The following is an 18,454-nucleotide window of genomic DNA, read 5'->3' as shown; positions in this document are numbered from 1 at the left end:
GCTTCCCTGACCCAAATTATGCCTGCGACCCTGGATTCTCTCATAGCAACGAGAAAATTAGGACTCCCTTCCTGAAAAAAATGATGGGGCCCATTTAAACCTCTGTACCTCATGTGTTCTAAAATGTGTGATGAAATGAACCAGGATAACAAAGCTGAACTCTTTTAAAATGTGACTCTGTCCTCCAGAAACCTTGTGGATTTCTCAGCATAGGCAGTCTGAAAACATTCAGGGGTGGGCAACTGTTTTCTTAGAAGGCCAGAGAGCCCTTAGGCTTGTAGACCCTGTGGTCTCTGCTGGGCAGCACAAAGCAGACAATAAGCAATAAGGAAGCGAATGGGCATGGCTGCGTTCCAATAAACTTCATTTACTAACACAGACAGTGGGCTAGATTTGGCCCACAGATCCCAGTTTGCTGGCCCCCGCTCTAGTATAAAGAAGGTTGTGTTGATGTGGTCACCCTAGAGAAGACATGTGAAAACTGTCCTCTGCTACCCCACTGGCCAGTGAGATGATGCAGGCAGGACCCAGGTCAGCAGCTACGACGTTCCATCTATTGCCATTTAATGCCAGACATGTGAGAGATTTTCCAGAGAGAGAGAGAGAGAGGACTTGTAGACCCAGGTGGGCTGGAGTGGCTATTTCTGGAAGGTCACATCTCTACCTATGCATCAGAGACTTCCAGGGCTCTGAAAGGCTGCCCCCCATCATGGCCAATGCGGGCAGAGGAGGAAGACACAGGACCTCTTTCTTGGCTCTGAGGTGAGCTTGATGGACAGAAGTGTAAGGATAAAAAGAGGCAATGGATGTATAAGAGCTTGGATAAATGGTTCTCAGTTGAGCTGGTATTTTCTGGAAGAGGTGAACATCGCATGAGGCTATCACAAGGAGATGATGTCACTGCCCAAATGTCTTTTGGTTGCAGTCATCCCTTTAGCACTGAGCGGAACAAATCTTACTTTCCATCAAGGTTATGGAGACACATCTTACTTCCTTGGGTCTGCCTTGCCAAGTCATTGATAGCTATTTCTTGGTATGTGGGAACATTAGCTTAGAAGACTGTTCTGGCAATTTTGTGTTGACATCTCATTGCCATGGTCTCACCGTTTCAGTTTCTACCCAATTCTTCTCCTGTTAGAAGGCAAGTGCTTTGGAGTAGGAAATAAGTCCTGCCTCCTCAGTCTTTGGCCAATAAATGGCTAAGGTCTGTGGTCAGCTAGGGATTTCCAAGGGAGCCGTGGCGGAGTATGTGAAAACACTGTGAGCACTGCATATGTGTGTATGAAGACACCGGAGCATGGGCTACTGGTGCACGGTCTATGACAGTTGGTACATTTTTGCGGATGATCTTAAGTTCTAAAGTGTGGCCCTGAAGCCAGCAGGTTCTAATGGAGAAAGGAGGTTAAATTAGTTAAATGGCAGAGGAAGAGAACCACAAAATCCAAATTTGCCAAGCGGACAGGTGCCCAGGCTCAGCCAACACGTGTGAAGGCAGTGAGCCTAGGAGGCCCAGGGAATCTCTGTTGTAAGGTCTTGTCTCTAGAGCTGCCGTGCTTTATTTAAAGCCAGATGAGCAATCATCCTCCTCTTCCTCTTCTTCATGAGATGATTCTCCTATGTGTTGGCTTGCAGAGACTGTGGATAAAGCACAACTTTCGCACTCGCTTTCTTTGCCCGATTTTATCAGTTACAGGTTGGTCTTTGACTTCCATAGTCCAGCCTGCTCCCAGTAATAGTGTGTGTACAGGGCCTGATGTCAGGCCTCAGTAGGGAGGACCACTTGGCTTGTCCTGAAGTCCAAGGGCAGATCCTTTCAATTAATGCAAATCACCACCCCTCCTGCCTGCTCTGCCCAGGCTGGCTGCATCACAACTGGCTGCAGAGCCTTTCCCTTTAACTCTGGTGGGACAAGGCACAGGTGTTGTCCCCCAGGGTCTCCCACAGAAACCAGCACCCTGGGCAGGCTCTCCCCTGCCCTCATCCAGAGGCTCTCCGTGCGCACCATGTTGACGAAGAGGCATTCTCTTCGGATGGCAGCCCTCTCCAAACTCTTTCGGCATTCTACCCCTCCTCCCCTTCCCTCTTTTTAAGTTAAATGAGAATGCCACTGACATGATGTCGTTTGCACTGCAGGATGACAGAACTGTTGTGTGAATACCATTGTATTTGCCAAATGGTCCACTCGTCATTTCAGAACAAACAAATGGATGGTGTCTGTAAGTCGGCAAACACTGGTGACATTTAGCCTTGTTTATGTTCCTTTCCTTTTGCTGCATATTTTTGGCTCCAAAAGCTACCGTCTGAATCAACAGTGCCTCCAAAGCAGGAGAAAAGTCTGGTAGCTTTCATTTTGGTTGCCGTGTCCATGTTCTCTTTGGATCGCGTGATACCTACTGCCCAGGATCAAGCCTGAGGTGGGAGAAGAGACCAACCAAGCTCTTTGGTTCAAAACATATATACAATGTTTCTCCTCCCTGATGATGACTTCAAATTGGGAGGGAGGAAGAGAATGCTGGGAGAAGAGAGTGTTGTCAGAACGGACACCCACATCCCTGGGGAAATGCAAACTCTCCAGGCAGGCCCAGCCACCGCCATATGCAATAGGAGCGCTGTGACCCCATGGCTGTCTTGAGCTGTGTGTGGGTACTCTTGGGCTTAAGTTCTGGGGTCTACCTTCTTAGGCTACTGAATCAAAGTGGTGGTTGGCACGGGCAGCCATCTAGCTGCCACATGTGCCACGGACCACATCTTAACTGCTGAAGGAACCAGGTTCTTTGTTTTTTATTTTCAGATGCTATGTGCCAAGCCCAGGTTTCAAATAAGCAGTAATTTTCTCCTATTACTTAGCGCTGATCAACGACACCTCTACATCTAATTGCCAACCTGCTCTAATCACATGGGTGGGCTCTTCTTGCTTTAGCCAGAGACAGAAGGACCAAATTTTATAAATATTGCTTTATTGTCATTACCCCATTAAACAGTTAGGGAATGTGGCCCTGCCCTTGCTTTCAAATGCCTCTAGCCCACGTGGTTTCTGGATTGTTTAATGAATCTGCACATTTTCTTGCAGGTAAGTGACACCCCCTGTTCTAGTCGGTCTAGCTGGACTTGCCCTTGTCTGTTCGTGCTCCTCGGTGGCTATCTGCAGCTTGTTAATCGTGTAAAGTCAAGAGAAGAATGTATACACATATGTGTGTTGAATAAATAATTACTATTGGCATAGGTATGTGTATACACATGGCACACCAACCTACGGTATATATAGCAAAGAATCAGGGAGGCTAAAAATACTGCCCCATATGTTCCACTATTAGCGGAGGATGGTGAAGGCTTAGTAACTTGAACGGGAGAGAAAATTCCCTCCGAGTCATGAATTCTGCATGACACACGCTGGTGGATTCGAGGTCCCTTCACCTGTGGAAACCCTGATGGGGGGCCTGCTCAGCACAGCTTCTAGAGGCGGGCCCTGCGATGGTCTCGTTGGCATTACTGCTTGTGTCTGATTGTCCTGTATTTTGTAACACTTTAGAAGAATCCAGAAAAGTGCAGTAATTATCTTTCTCCATAGTATTTAAGCAGTAATATTGCTAGTTTAATATTGTGTCAGGTCGTCATGTTAACCAGGAACAGATGACAGTAAAATTCCAGTGAATAGCACCTTGATATCCACTCCTTAAAAATGGTGATTGAAGCAAAATGTGTAAACTTGTACCAGGTTATCGTGTGCTTTGGAATAGAGTATTGTTGAAGTAATTAGAAGATATATGAAGGTGTTCCTGGTAATGAAGGCATGTAAGTTATAATAATTGTAGCTTTCTGAATAAGTGTCAAACTATATCTTTAAGTGTGCTGTATGCTGAGTTACAAGTTAGGTCATTTATGAATGGAATGTAAAACAATACTAAAAATGCTTCAATAACTTATCTTGGTATTGCTAATAAAAAAAAGCTGTGAAACATTAGTGCAGTTTTGAGTCATTATGTTAATTCACTCCACAACACCCTCCACCCTTTGACATCCCTCTGTCGGGAGCCCCAGCAGGACATTCAGGGAAACTAGTGATGCTGCCCCATGGTTTGTTTTCTGGGCCACCTACCGCATTTTCCACCCATCTTTAGGTGGACCCAGGAGTTACAATTCCTAAACATACAAATGTCAAGGCACCTCCTGATTTGGGTGGGGTGACCGTGGCGGGTCCAGGGAGTGCATCTCTCTGTACAAGTGTCTCTCGGGTGCGTGTCTAGACCGCACGATGGCTCACAGGCCCTGTGGGGGTCTGTGCAGGCCGCTGTCCCTCATCCCTGGTGTGGAGGACTACATCTGCCTGGCCTTCCTGCAGCAAATCATAACATTTTCTTTTCATCCTGTGAAGAGTAGTTTTACATGGAAAGGTACTTGGAATTGTTGGAGTGTGGAGTATTTTTGTCCACTGAGATTTTTTGGTTGTGCCCTGGTCTGTCGTAACAGGCTTCTGCCCGCCCCGCCCTCAACCCCATCATGGCAGGAAGGGTGCAGGAAGGAAGGATTTCACTTTTCTTTTGTATTGCTTAGTTTTTTTGTCCATGGGCTGGACTTCAGGCCCCTGCCACTTCAACGGTGTTTTCAAGCTTCTCTGATTGGGTCTGTTTTGTAAACTTCTAAATCCCATGCTCACTCTGTTCCCTGGCTAACTGCTCCGGGCGGGGGGAAAGGTATCATCGTCGTTTGACAGAATCCCAAGCCCCAAGCTTGGTCCCCACACTCCAGATAAACAAAGTGTCCTGGGTACAAGGGGCTGGAAGCCCAGAACTGTCCATTTGAACAAGCCTGGCCTTAGCAGCAGGACAACTGTATCACCTTGACTGCTGGAAGCATTCCCTCCAGTATTTCTCATGAAAGCTGTTCATGTGATCCCCACCCCAAAAACCATATAGTACAGGATTAGATTGTCTGTTATTTGGGGGAAGAGGTGAGAAGTGAGAGGTTCTGCGTCTGAGAATATGATTCTGTTTACGTGAAGCTGAGAACACGGACTGTGGGTTCTTATGGAAAACGTGATGGACCCCCAAATGCCCAGCCAAGGTAAAGCGAAGTGATCCCAGCCACCAGGTCCTGGTCCATGACCACATCGACCTGAGCTAGCTTTCACCAGCAGTGGGTAGGCACAGCCTGAACCAAAAGAAAGACTCCGGTGGAATTTCATCTTTGTTTCCAATGACCCCCGAGTCTGGGGAACTGCCCCAGGGACGAGAATTCATCTCTGCCCTTTCCTGGGTCCCCGCCTCCTGCTGGCCCCCCGTGGCCTGCATCACTTCCCCACGCACACCAAGCCTCTGTGAGGGGTGCTGTGTGCTCCCTCCTTCAGGGCCTGAAACCACGTTGGGTTTTAGATGCCACATTTGCGGCTCCCAAGGAGGGGTCGCCACCATCCAACTCTGTGAAGGCAAGGGGCACCCTCTGCACCCCCCAGACCCATGCCTCCAGCCTGGAGATGTGGCCAGGACCAGAGGGCTCTGTTGAAGGGCTCAGGGTTGAACACATTGCCCCTGGCTCTGTTCTCCATTTACAGCCACGCGAATCCTTGCTGACACCGCAGCACTGGCCTTGCCAGTCCGGCAGGAATGGGGCTGGGGGTCCAGTGCAGCGTGAGTGGCCGGGCCTTGGCAACAGAGGCAGAACCGCCGCAGGGAACAGGTCACCCTGGCTTCTCACCCGGACTGCAGGAAGGCTCCCTCGAGCCCCTTATTCAGGCGCCTGTGTTCCCTGTTCCCTCCACGAGGGCCCAATCCCCCTAAGGGGGTCTCCATGCATTTCCACCTCAAAAGCAGGGGGTGTTTCCTGGGCTGCTCCCCCGGGGGGACTTCTCAAGCTCAGAGGAGACCTTTGTGGATTCTCTTCTCCTGTTTTTTATGAGCCTCCTCTCCGCTCTCATTGCATGACCCTCCCTCGCCCTGCTCTCCCCATTCCCACCCACCTCCCCCTCATTCCCCTCATTCCTGCTGCCTCTGGGGAAGAACTCCCTTCTCACCAGTTGAGTGTTCTTGGGAACATCCTGTCTGTGGCTGTGAGGGAGCTGGGTGCATCCAGGCCTCTGGGGTGAGCTGACCTCATTCACAGCTCAACGTGGGGGCCGGCTGTCCTGTTTCTGGAAGCCTGCCACCCCACCCCCGCCAATCCCCACGTGGCACTATAACAAGCCCGACCTGTTGGGACTCAGATTTGGGGCAGCCCCAAGCATCTCCTATTTACTCTGCCCTTGGCCCTACAGCCTAAACCCCTCTAAGCAGCGATGGCCCACTGGTCTGAGGTGGAAAGAGGCCCCCTTTGTAGAGGAGAGTGGAGTTTCAAGGAGGTAACTGTGCCGTGAGATGGGATAGGCCGAGGGAGGAGAAGGCGCTGTGCAGCTCATGGTGAAACCCGGTCTTCAAGTCCACGTCTTCAATTACTTGTGCTGCGAAATGTGTTTGCTTTGATGAAATTCAAAGGCTCTGGTGCAGGGAAAAAGAATTTAAACTTTGGGAGACGATTACTGCCCACCTATAGTCACTTTTTCTCAAAGACACATCACTATGATTATACTACATCCCTAAACATGCAGCCGCACATGGACAGTGTTGTCTCTGCATGAGCAGAATCTGCTTCTTGAGCAAACAGTGTGCATTTTCAAGGTTAAAGTTGGGGAACTCTGCACAGCTATTTCATTAGCAAAAATGTCCATTTGTGCACCCAGAAATTGGCTGGCTTATGAGGAGTTTGTCTTTCATGCTCTTTGTGGAGTTGTTCAGACACACCCATCTAATGGTAACCCACAGCTCACAAGGTTAAGTTTTCTTTTTGAACTTCTGTTGTTGTCGTCAAATTAATATAATATGCTCTCAATTATCCACATAAAAGGAGAAAGGCAACCAAGCGGGGAAAGAAAATTTGCAATTAATTTACCAAATTATTGCTCTTTTTATATGATGGACAAGTCGCTTTTCTCTTTTGACTCAAGTATTTTGTACGTCCTCGGGGGAGGGCTAGGGCAAACACAATGACGAGCCATCCAAGGTGTCCCTGCACCTGGGGCCGGGATGGAGGCTGGTGTCTTCTGGGGTGCAGAGGCCTTGGTGTTGATCGGGGGTTCACAGAATGTGGGACTCTTTCTTGTCAAGGAGAGTCCATCTATCTTCTCAGTCTTCTAGGAACCCATTGCTCACCTAGTTGTGGTCTCCCAAGAGCAGACCTGAGATAAGGACCTGGGTGCAGGTCGTTTATATGGGAGGCGATCCAGGGAGGCACGGGTGAGGGGCCTAACAACAGGGTTGCCACTGCTCAGGGACTGGGCTTTGTCCCCTGGGGGTCCTCTAGGACACTATGTGAAGTTCATCTCCGAATCACCCCTGAGGGCTGAAGAAGCTCTGCGGCTCTCAGTCAGTAGTCAAGGGTCACTGCAGCTCACCCAACAGCCAAGCAGTCTTCTCATGGTCAGAGAGAAACAAGAGGCCATTGCGTCCCGGGGAACCAGAGGGGAAGGGGTGGGGCACTGACAGCATCCACCACAAGTGGGAAGCCCTTGGCCTGAAGGTTTTTACACCCCGGTGCACTGCAGAGGGCCACCAATCTTCCAGAGCCCAGGATGAGGGCAGATACACACTCCAAGATGCCTTGTGGGAAGGGAACTGCAGATTTTAAATATTGAGACGTGCACTCAGCTTAGGACCAGGCTTCCTGGAGGCTGGAGGGAGGGCAGTGTCTACAGCACTTGAGCTCCAAGGAGCTTGGACAAGTCCCCTCAGTACCCTCGTGTGTCTCAAATTCTATGGCTTTCAGGATCCCTTGTAGCTTTTACTTTTCAGGTGACCCTCTAGGACCTGGTCAGTCCTCGAGTCCTCATGAGCACTCACTCCTGCAGGGCCCCAGATGTGGGTGCCCAACTGGTCTTTCCACAAGCACATGAACATGTGGGGTTTCAGTTTGGGCATGGGGCATGTGAATACTTGCTTCATCATCAAGACATTTTTATTAACTCATAAGAAGAGCATCAAGGCATTTCTCTTTTAATTCTGGAAGTCAATCAAGATATTTTTTTTTAAAGAGGGAGTCAATAAAGCTGAATCTTTGGGTTCATAGTAGTGCAAGAAAAACCTGATTATTTGACTTTTTTTCTTTGCCATTTTCCAACCTCTTGTATTCACAACCGAGCTTGAGAAGATAGCATTTTTCATGATGATTAAGGTTTCCTCAAGTGCTTTACGGATATCAGTTTTATAATCTATTGTGTCCCTCTTTGGAAAGTATGTAGGCCCTCTTGGGAGCCCCCCACTCCCACCCAACACTCCAACCCAGTAACACTTAGAGGGAGAGGAAGGAGGTATGGAGAGATGAGGGGTCATGCCGTACTCCATGCATGGGGCACAAGGAACAGGTCACATCCTCCTCCATACCTGTGACCTTTCCACTCTTCCATCCTCAGAGTTCCTTTGGCCACTCAAAGTGGCAAGCTGTTGGCTAGCAAGCCCCCCTAGTTTGGGGCAGTGTGTCCTATCTCCAACTTTGAGCCCCTCAAGTCCTTGGCTCTTTGCTTTAGATTGAACGTAACTTGATTGCCTCTAGTTTTTCATCCATCCAAGGATACACTTGTGTACCCTTGTACATCCTCAAGACAATAAAATGAATATGAATAAGTTGGAAGTTGGCAAGTCGCCCACATTTTAGTTATTTTAGGATTTCTGCTGCCGTGCAGGTCTCAGGCAGGGCTCCCATGAGGACTCATACCCCCTAAGACCTTGCCAAGTGGGTGGAGAATCTGGGTAGGGTACTGCAAAGCAGGGAGCCCCTCATCCTTGCCAACCTGTACTCCCCACATGAAGGCCTTTGTCTAGACAGCCTCACTGGGATTCTTTTCCATCCTCAGCGTGAACACCTCCACAGAGGAAGCTGTGCTATGTCTCAGGGATCCCATTCCTGGGATGTGCAGACATCACCCCTGTTCGCTCCAACTGAGCTCTTTGTCCTCTTTTCTAACGCTGCAAAGGATTGACAATTAGGAGATTTTTAAAAATTTTCTAGTGGTCAACTAGTAGGAATAGGATTCTTGTACCATGGCTTTTTGCTTTACATGGAAACTTTGGGAGTGCTGTCTCAAAATCACACTCAGGCAATTAATTTTAAGTCACAGGGGAATTTTCTTGAGGGCTTTGGGATACACGCCCTCACAAAGTGAGTAATCCTCTCTCCTTTGAGCAGGCGAACACCTGGATTTCCCTCAAGTTGGGTGGTTTTGTGAAGCCCCAGCTCTGTTTCATGACACTGGGTTTTTCTACAGGAGAGGCCTGAGCGCAGAGGCATCTGCGGAGAGGTCAGAGGCCTGACCACGGCATCCTGGAACACATGGGAGGGAGAGGGTCTTTGGATTCGGGGTGGGGCATGAGGGGCTTCCCAGTGGTGGGAAGAGACGTTCCTGTGGTCACAGTGCTCCCAGTCGGCCTTGCCCAGGCCCGACAGCCTGAGAGCCGGGGAGCAGGTGGGGCCTGTAGGCCTCGGAATCCCCAGCCTGGACGTTCTCCAGCCACCTGTCCCAGGGACAGTCTGGAGGGGTGGGCAAGCCCCAGGGGCCTGGGATGGGAGGAAGGGAGGAGAGAGAGCGCCACAGTGGGACCAAGAGCAGAAAAGACCAGACAATGAGAGAGGCGTGAAGAGAAGGAGACAGAGATGTGGATGGAGAGAGAAAGGAGAGAGGAGGAGGTGAGGTCAAAGAGGAGAGTAGGGAAAAGGCGTGAGAAGGAGACCTGGGAAGATAAAAGGGCAGGAAAGGAGACAGTAAGGGGAGAGAAAATCAGTATGAACAGAGTAAAAGAAACGTGGTAAAGGTGGCCTCTGGAGGAGTGAGGAGAGTGGGAAATAGAGTGAGAAGGAGGAAGAAGAGAAAAGCCAGCGGAAAGGAGAGGATGGAGGCAGGGAGGAACCTTCCGGAAGCCGCCCGGGGTTTGCAGGTGCTGCTCGGAAGGCCTGCTTGTGTGGGCAGCGCCAGGGTGCTCACCGCCTGGGTGAGGAGGTTGAGTGGCTGGGCCCCGGGAGAGGCCTGAGAGCAGAACCTGGTGGCCCAGGCCGGCTTCCCAGCAGCACCCTCCGCCTGCTGCCCGACCTCCAGCTTCAGGAGGAAGCGCTGCTGCAGCTCAATCAGAATTATTTACAAGATAATGGTCCATTGTTTGCACTAAGACAGATGTTGACTGTGGGAACTTTGTGTTTTATGCTCCTTTCCCTGCTCTGCCTTCACTGGGTGCAGATGGGATCGAAGTAATGTGAGTTATTATTCCCAGAATTGGAAATTCAGAGGCGCCTTCCCCCCCAGCCTAGGCTTGGCTGGGCAGCCGAGCTGGGCCGGCACCAGTCAGGCAGGCAGTGTGTGTGGGGGGAACAGTTGCTGCTGGTGGAGGGGTCAGCCCCCAGGGCCTGTGGTCCCCCTTCCAGCCCCTTGAGGCAGCCTGTGATTAAGAAGGTCTTGTTTCCTTGAGGGGCGGGTCGGTGCAATCGCCTTTTCTGGCGGACAGGAAGGGCACTCTCTGATTAAGATGCACTTGCTGTTTGTTGAGTCAGGAGGTCACCGTTGACATCTCAAAAGGAAGGTGGCCATCTGGCCCTCTTCTTGCCAAAAGGAAAGAGCAGTCCCTCTGGGGTGGGGGCTTTGTAGCCCCCCTTTATTTAAACTTACGAGAAGGCTTCCTCTCGTCTTCTGGCGTCACTTGGAGGGCCAGATCTGGACTTGTGACTCCCTCCTTCCTCCCCCACGGGTGGGGTTGGCCAGATGAATGCCTGTCCACCGACTGACCCAGAGAGAGCCTGTCCTGCAGGAGGAAAGATGGGGCAGCGTGGAAAGATGTCCCTGTTACTTATGGACTCGGTCCTAGCCTCGCCCTCCAGGTAGGTGGGCCACCCCAGTGTCGGCCCATCTTCACGGGAAGGCCCCCACACCGGCTGGTCCTTCTGCAGCCTTTCTGGTTCCCAGTCACTTCTGCATAACCAAACTCACCTGGTCAGCAGAACCCATCTTATGAATGAGGAAACTGAGGCCACCACATGTCAGGTGACTTGCCCAGTGTTATTTTTCTACTCAGTGGAAAAGCCTTCCAACTTCTCAAGTCGTGAGCATTCGATTAAAGAGCCTCCCTGAGCCCCAGCTTAGTCAGTGCACACGGGCACCAGCTGACTGCCCTGCAGCATCAGGGACAGCAATTTACGGAGACACACGTGTCTGGTGCTGCGCTCCGAGCCCGGCAAAGAGCACATGCTACATGATAGCGATTGGTATTATCAGCTATATTATACCTCTTCTATAATATGTAGTTGACCCTTGACCAATGCAGGGGTTTGGGGTGCTGACCCCCACACAGCTGACAATCTGTGTATAACTTTTCACTCCCTACAAAACTTAACTACTAATAGCCTACTGTTGACTGGAAGCCTTACCCATAACATAAATATTTAACACATATTTTGTACATTATATGTATTATATACTGTATTCTTACAATGAAGTGAGCTAAAGAAAAGGAAATGTCATTAAGAAAATCATAAGGAAGAGAAAATACATTTACAGTGCATACATATATTTATTGCAAAATATCTGCGTGTAAGTGGACCCGAGCCGCTCAAATCCATGTTGTTCAAAGGTCAACTGTATTGCATTTCCAATGTCAGGCTCTGACAAAAAAAAAAAAAAAAAAAGAGTCAAAGTAATACAATATCATAGAGTCACATTTGGATGCTAAAACCAACCAGTAGTGGAAACGAGAAAGCCACTTTCATGGCAGCTGAGTGGAATCAGGCCTGCCATTTGGAGAGGCTGAGGAAGTCTGATGGCCATCACTCCTAACGCTGCCCCTGCCCCCTGGATGTCTTGAGAAGTTACCAGAAAGCAGTTATAACCTGGAGGTTTTGTCCCATTCCAAACCTAGCATCTTGGCTCTGGTGTTTAAGGACAATGACAGTTTCCCCCTTGATCTCTTCATGCCCAAGGAATGATCCCCTTACCTTCACCTGCAGGATCGGGACTTCTGAGCTATCTGTCCCTCCATCTACCAAGTTTGGTTTTAAATAATAAATACTTAACTATGTGCCAGGGCCAACTCCCATTCTAAATACCTTACATATATAATGCAAACGCTATTCTTTCGTTTAATCCTTATAAAAATCGTGTGAGGTAGATGTAATTTTTATTCTTCCAATTTTACATATGGGGAAATGGAGGCACAGAGAAGCCACTTACCTTACCCAAGGTGACTCAGCAAGTAGGTGAGGAGGCTGAGATTCAGCTAGGCAGTGGAGATCCCTGAGGGTGACATTTTGCTGCCTCACCTTGTGGTGCTTTCCTGTGCCTTTCACCCTTGTTTGGGATGTGTCAAAAATGAATAAACCAACCAACAAATACATAAAAATCGCCTGTTCTTGCCATCTTGTAGCTCTGGGTCCCAGGAGAAGATGCGGCAATTTCAAGCAGAGATTCCAGTCACAGACAGAACCTGGGGCTTGTCATCCAGGAGTAAACAGGATGGGGCACTGGGTGTGGTCAGGTGTGCTCCATGTGACCAAGCTGGCCTAGAACTTGCCTGTGACCCTGAGCAGGTCTCTTCCCATCCCCACGGTGTCCTCACCTCCTCATCCACTGGATCATCCCAAGATTCCTTCCATCTCCCAGTCGGTGAAGTAATTATTCTTAGGACTGTATTTATTATACTTCTCAGCCTCAGGGAAAAAACTGTGTCTCCCTCGCCCTCCCCAAAGTGAGAGGGCCTCAAGGAAACCTGACCCCTCACCTTGCAATTGTTCCCTGAGGTCCAGGTGGGGGAGAGTGGAGAGTGGGTGGCCCAAGGCACCAGTGGACCCTCCAGACGGGGGCTGCCATGGGCCCAGCCCCCAGCTGTGAAAGCAGCAGAGGTCAGACTAGGATAATATTTACCAACCCTCTACTCACCGTGTCAGGCTCTGACCAAACCCCAGCGTCACTGGAGATCACAGATCCTGTCTTTTAAGGTCCCACAGAGCCGCTTCACATGCGACCAATTACCTCTGTCAAGCAGGAGAAGGCGGTCCTGCCTGGTGGGTGGGATCTGAACTTGAGCTTCCAGAGGTCGATGACGGGGATCTTAGGCCTTTGAGCCTGTCACTCCCCTATAGCCAGACCTTTTCTGTTAAAACTGTTTAAATTACAAACCAGTAATAAAAGGATCATATGTGTTTCCCACCGAACAGGTTCTTTAGGGCTATTATGATAATTAAAAACATATGGTGCCTGTGCCAGTCAGAGGGAAACCGCAGATGTACAAATTAGGTATTATATACGGGTTTTCTGCTTCTGCCCTTTTAAAAACGTCAACTGGAGAAGTTTAAAGAGATAAAATGGCAATTGTGCAGATAGTAGGTAGCATTTTGGTCTTAGAATCATTAAATACGTAAACCCTTTTCTTTAGACCGAATAGGAATAAATGGCTCCTCATCCGGGAAGGAGAGGAGAAAAGCACTGAGGGCCGGAGTTTACGGGGAAAAGGCCACGTCTCCACCACACAAGGTCCTGGATACCATGGAATCGTTCACATTTTTTATGATGTTGTTCTGCACAGACAAAGAGGGTTATATGTATTAAATATTGAATTATATTAAATTGGATTGATGGGAGCAAAGATAAGGATTTCTTTACATTCAACTTTTTACTTCTTGAAAGGCAAAGATGCAAGTATTGATTAATCTAGAAACAGTCATTTGTTTTAATTTAAAATATGCAATTGATTTTGAGAAGGTGATAAATACTGCTAAAAACAAAAAAAACATTGGGAGGGTTTTTGTGGCTCCCTGTCAATGGCTTTCCAACGCAGATGTACAGTACAAGTCAGGTTCTGCTGAGTTGTTCGTGTTGAAAGGATGTTGGGCTGTCTGGGGACCCTGGCAACATCCAGCCATGCTCTGGGGCGGCAAAGAGGATGCACTGGGCCCGGGTCCTGATGCCTTGGGACCTGGGCTCAATGGCCAAGAATTTAGCACTTTGTCACTGTATGTCTCTGCTACAGAAACCCAACTGGACTGCTGTAAAGAAGGAGGTGATGGGTGAACAGGTCAGAGGAGCATGGTCCCTACCAGCTCTGCTCCTCAGGGCCTCCATTCTTCCTCCTCCCAAAAATATGTCCTTCCTGAGACAATCCCATCCAGAACCAGGATGGCCTCATCCCTCACCTGTACCCCTTCCTCCATGTGATGTGGTAGTATCTACCTAGGGAAGTTGAGTAAAAAGCCAAATGTCGAATCAATACACATAAATGAGCAGAGGGGAGGTTCTACTTATCTGCCCAGCTGCCGGAACATTCAGATAACCAGAATTTTTCGAATCCTGGTGTGTAATTATTGAAATTCATAATGATGAGTGGAGACAAGTTATGTTCAACATATTTTTGTGTTGAGGCATTTATTATATTCTACATATCTGAAGACCCTGATGAGGGTGGAAGGCCCTATTACCAGAAAGTGCCTTTTCTTAGTCACCCTGGCTGAAGGGAAGTCTGGGCTCCTTAGGAAAAATGTCCTTTGAAATTGCTGCTTGAGTCTCTCTAACCCACTGCTCTCCTTTGCCCACACCCTCTCAATGGTACAAAAGGCCAACTGTGCTCCTGTGCCCTTTTCTTTGGGGAGCTGTGACCCGAACCTGCCTCTGGGTCAGGTGGGCTCAGAGAGCTTGATAAGTCAGAGGAGGGTTCTTGAACCTTCTATCTACTGTACAAAAACAGTCTGGAGAGCTAGGTACAGCAGTGGTTTTCAACCAAGCATGCTTTTCCCCCCAGGGGACATTTGGCAATATCTGGAGATATTGGAGACATTGGGGGATGCTCCTGGTAACCTAGTGGGTAAGGGCCAGGGTGGTTAGCAGTATCCTGCAATGCAGAGGACAGGCCTGCAAAGAATTATCAGGCCCAGAATGTCAATAGTACAGGATTTGAGAAATCCTGGTGTACAGGTGGGAGTACCCAGCCTTCAAGTGAAATTCCAAGCTGGATAAATGGTGACAAGTCAAGTGACAAGATTTACCACCCAACTCACGTCGTGGCATTCGGCTCGCTCCCCAGACACTCTCCCTCCAAGTCATGTCAACTTTGGACCTTATGCCTTTGTGAAAACTTTGCAAGAGACCCGGGGCGGGGCGGGGGGGTGGGAAACAGAAACTTCCAGCACATTCTTCCCAGCTCAAACTGGGCGTGCCGGTGTGGGGAGGGGGCAGCTGAGCAGACAGCTGGAGTCGGTCGGTCTTTTCTTCTCCCCCGTGAGGGAGAGCAAGCCTGCAGCTTTACTGCACATGTAGGTATTACCACTTTAACTTTTACTGAGGTAAAATAACACCTTGTCACTCAGCGCAAGTACCAATCACAAAATGAATTAATTGTAATAACTGTTGTCAACGGAACAAAGAACTTGTTGCTTTCCTAAGCAGATTTCAGCACCACTGAGAACTATATACAAACGTTCCCATTGGGCAGGCTGGCAGAAACTAGTCGGAACATAATTGTATCTGTCTATCTCTTTACTTTGTTTTTAAGGGCTGAGGAATGGAGTTAAAAACCTATATTTTAACCATATCAATAAATATACCCCTTTTTGTGTCCATGACGTCTCCTCAAAAACATGGACTCTTTAATAAATTGGCCATGAAAAAAAGCATTTGCTGCTGATGGTCCCAAATAAGGGCCAGCTGTAGAGGCTGCCTGTAGACTGGAAGTCATGAAGGGAATTATGCCCAATTACCCTCCCATAAAACACCCTCTCATTTCTGGGAGTTATCAAAGCACATCCCGTGGACAAGCGGTCAGCTGTTCCCTGCTCCTCAAAAGGAGACAAGTGGGCCCCATGCTGGGCCCGCGGCGCTCCTAACTGCCCCCCCCCTTCCCCCGACACCAGCGGCTTGTTTGCACTCGGCCTCTTTTTACAGTCGCCCTTCCCATTTTTTTGGTTCTGGCTTTTTCACATCTTAGCACGTTTCCCGCTTTAAGAGGCCCCGCAGGTACTCTTCTAAGAAAAGACTTGCTTCCTGGAGAGGGGAGGGCAGGAGTGGGCCGGGGGCTGGTGGCTCAGGAACCTGCAACCAGCAGGCCTCGTCCCTGGCAGGGTTGTGTGCACTTCCACGGCAGGGGCGGTCCTCTGGAGCTCGGGAGTCACTGACAGGCTGAGGGCAGCGTACCTCTGTGGGTCTGCTCCCGGCTTTGCTGAGGTCCAAAGTTAGGGACCTCCCAAAGAGGAAACCCACGGAAGCTGCATCAGACGCACAGGCAAAGACCCTTCAGTGAGGAGCACAAATGACAGTGCCCACTTTTTTCAACAGGAATACAGACTCTCTCCAGTCTACACCACCTTACTCCTTTCTCCATGCCTCCTTCTCCTGCTGCCTCCCCAGGCTCTTTGACCTGTGTGCCCGCAGCATCCAGCTCCATCCCAGGGTCTCAAATGCATGCCCCCCCCCACAGCATCTCTGATGCCCCTCAGGCAGCCTGCTTTGTTTGTAGGGCTCATTGAGGCCAAAACTAGTCCCTCCATAATGAAATGGAAGATTCTTAGACTATGAGAGCTAGCAGTCACCTTAGAGGTCATTTTCCAGATGCAGATTAGGGAGAGGACTTGCCTTGCTTGTTGAACCAGAGACAACAGTTGCTGCTTCCAGGTGTCTAGGCAGATCCCTGTGACTGGCCCTCATTCCACCAGCTGGGGCAGCCGTAGGCAGCCTCTGCCTCTTGGGGATCAGAACCTAAGCAGGGGAGGTGTTCCTGTGACTTGTCCCTGCAGTGTTGGGGCAAGTTTTACTACGCCCCTCCCCCTGCAGAGGGCCAGGCCACTTGGGAAGCAAGGGTAAGAGGTGGGCTTCTTAGGTTAATGTAGCCCTGGATCAAATGCGCAATGAGTTCGCATTTGTATAGTCATCTCTGGCTGGGACAAGCTGCCACTTGCAAAAAACGCTGAGAAGAGCCCTGATCTGAAAAGAGAAATCTCTCCTTCTTCTGAGGCTGCTCTTCTCTGCAGGGACCCAGGTATGCAGCCTGCATTGGGAAGGCTGGTTCCTGGTGCAACCCTGGGAGCGGGGACTCGTGGACTAATGGTCACATAAGGGTGCCAGGCTCCAGTGCTAAGAGGAGGCTGTGAAGTGGGACAAAGAAGCACGGAAGGGGAACAGCTGTGGGGTGTGGGGAAGGAGGTGGAAGGAGGAAGATCTTCTGCCGTGTGGGGAGCATGCTGGGGGTTCCTGTGGCCTCCACCCCTGGACCCCACCCTCCACTCCACTGGCTTTGGGCTGGAGAAGAAAGAAATAGCATTTTCTCCAAATCTTTTAGAAAGGAGAAGAATCTGCAACAGGAAATGAATTTGGCCATTCATTTATTTAGCACACATCAAATTGTTCCAGAGAGTTGGGAGATGGTCACCAACAAAACAGTCGAGATTCCAGCCTTCATGGAGCTTACATTCCGTGGGGGAACACTGACCATAAAAAAAGACAAATATAAGTTCAGCTTATGATAAATGATGCGAAGATGATGAAGTGGCAGAGGCTTAGAGAGTAACATGGGAAGGTCAGAATCACATATCGCGAAGGTTAGGGAGAACTCTCTGAGGAGGTGACACTGGAGGGAGCTGTGCAAAGATTAGGGGATGCATGTTCCAAGAGTGGGGAGAGTGAAGAGAAAGACTCTGGCATGGGAAAGGAACAGACATCTGGGGCTCTTAGCTCTCAGGCCTGTGCACCCTGTGTGTGTGACCAGCGTTTCCACAGGCTTTCCCAGACAATGAGATTTCATTGAGCTTCTCTATGGCCCTGCGTGGTCAACAGAGTTGGGACTGGGACTCTTCCCCGTTTTTGCAGAGGGGGGAAGATGAAGGTCCAGAAGAAAACAATGACTTGCCCTGTTTGTTAGTGGCAGTGAAAGTCAGGGTAGGTGCCCAGGCCTCCTGACTCCCAACGCTGGGCTCCTTCTGCTGCCCTGAAAACCTCTGCGCATTCGTGGGACTCAGGGTCTTCCTGTAAGCCTGACCTACCATGTTGGAGGACTGCTGGGTCTCGGAGAGGCACCATGACTGACTCTTTGCACAGTAACCCCACTCTTGAAAACAACACCTGAAACTAAGAGAATTGGTCACTTGACCTTGGGAACATGGCATCCTCCCATGAAAAACATGAGAAACACAGCCATCCCCCCAGATCCCCCAAGATGAGGGTCCCTCATCTCCACAGACCAAGACTGCCCCTGGCAGAGTCAATTCTTTTGACGACAGCCTACAGTTTTCCTCTTAGGGATCCCATGGGTAGAGAGCTGGAGCTAGTCAGGACCCTTAATGGCCACATCCAACAAGTCACCTGGAAAACATGGACCAAAGCCTTGGAAATCTGAGTCAAGTTTCCTTGGAGAAAGGCAGACGACTTTCCACTAAGGACTGCTGCTCAGACCAGCCTGTGGCTGTGAAGTTCCACCCC

The 18,454-nt window shown here is 49.6% G+C and overlaps 1 protein-coding gene across 5 annotated transcripts in view; it reads left to right on the top strand.

The window, feature by feature from the left end:
* The window catches only part of ZNF536 (zinc finger protein 536), a 417,289-nt gene that overhangs the window by 279,931 nt on the left and 118,904 nt on the right, over positions 1–18,454 (top strand). Inside the window, exon 8 of one of the 5 annotated variants that reach the window (XM_036834934.1) lies at positions 3,071–3,961. The exons of the other annotated variants lie outside the window; for them this stretch is intronic. Coding sequence (XP_036690829.1) covers positions 3,071–3,078 — 8 coding nt within the window. The 3' untranslated portion in view covers positions 3,079–3,961. Of the gene's footprint in view, positions 1–3,070; positions 3,962–18,454 lie in introns of those variants that run through there. 5 annotated transcript variants of the gene reach the window in all.

This window comes from Balaenoptera musculus, chromosome 19, assembly GCF_009873245.2.
Source record: "Balaenoptera musculus isolate JJ_BM4_2016_0621 chromosome 19, mBalMus1.pri.v3, whole genome shotgun sequence".
In the NCBI taxonomy this organism is placed as follows: Eukaryota; Metazoa; Chordata; class Mammalia; order Artiodactyla; family Balaenopteridae; genus Balaenoptera; species Balaenoptera musculus.
The sequence above is the reverse complement of the archived record's forward strand: the minus strand, read 5'-3'. Positions and strand labels throughout refer to the sequence as shown.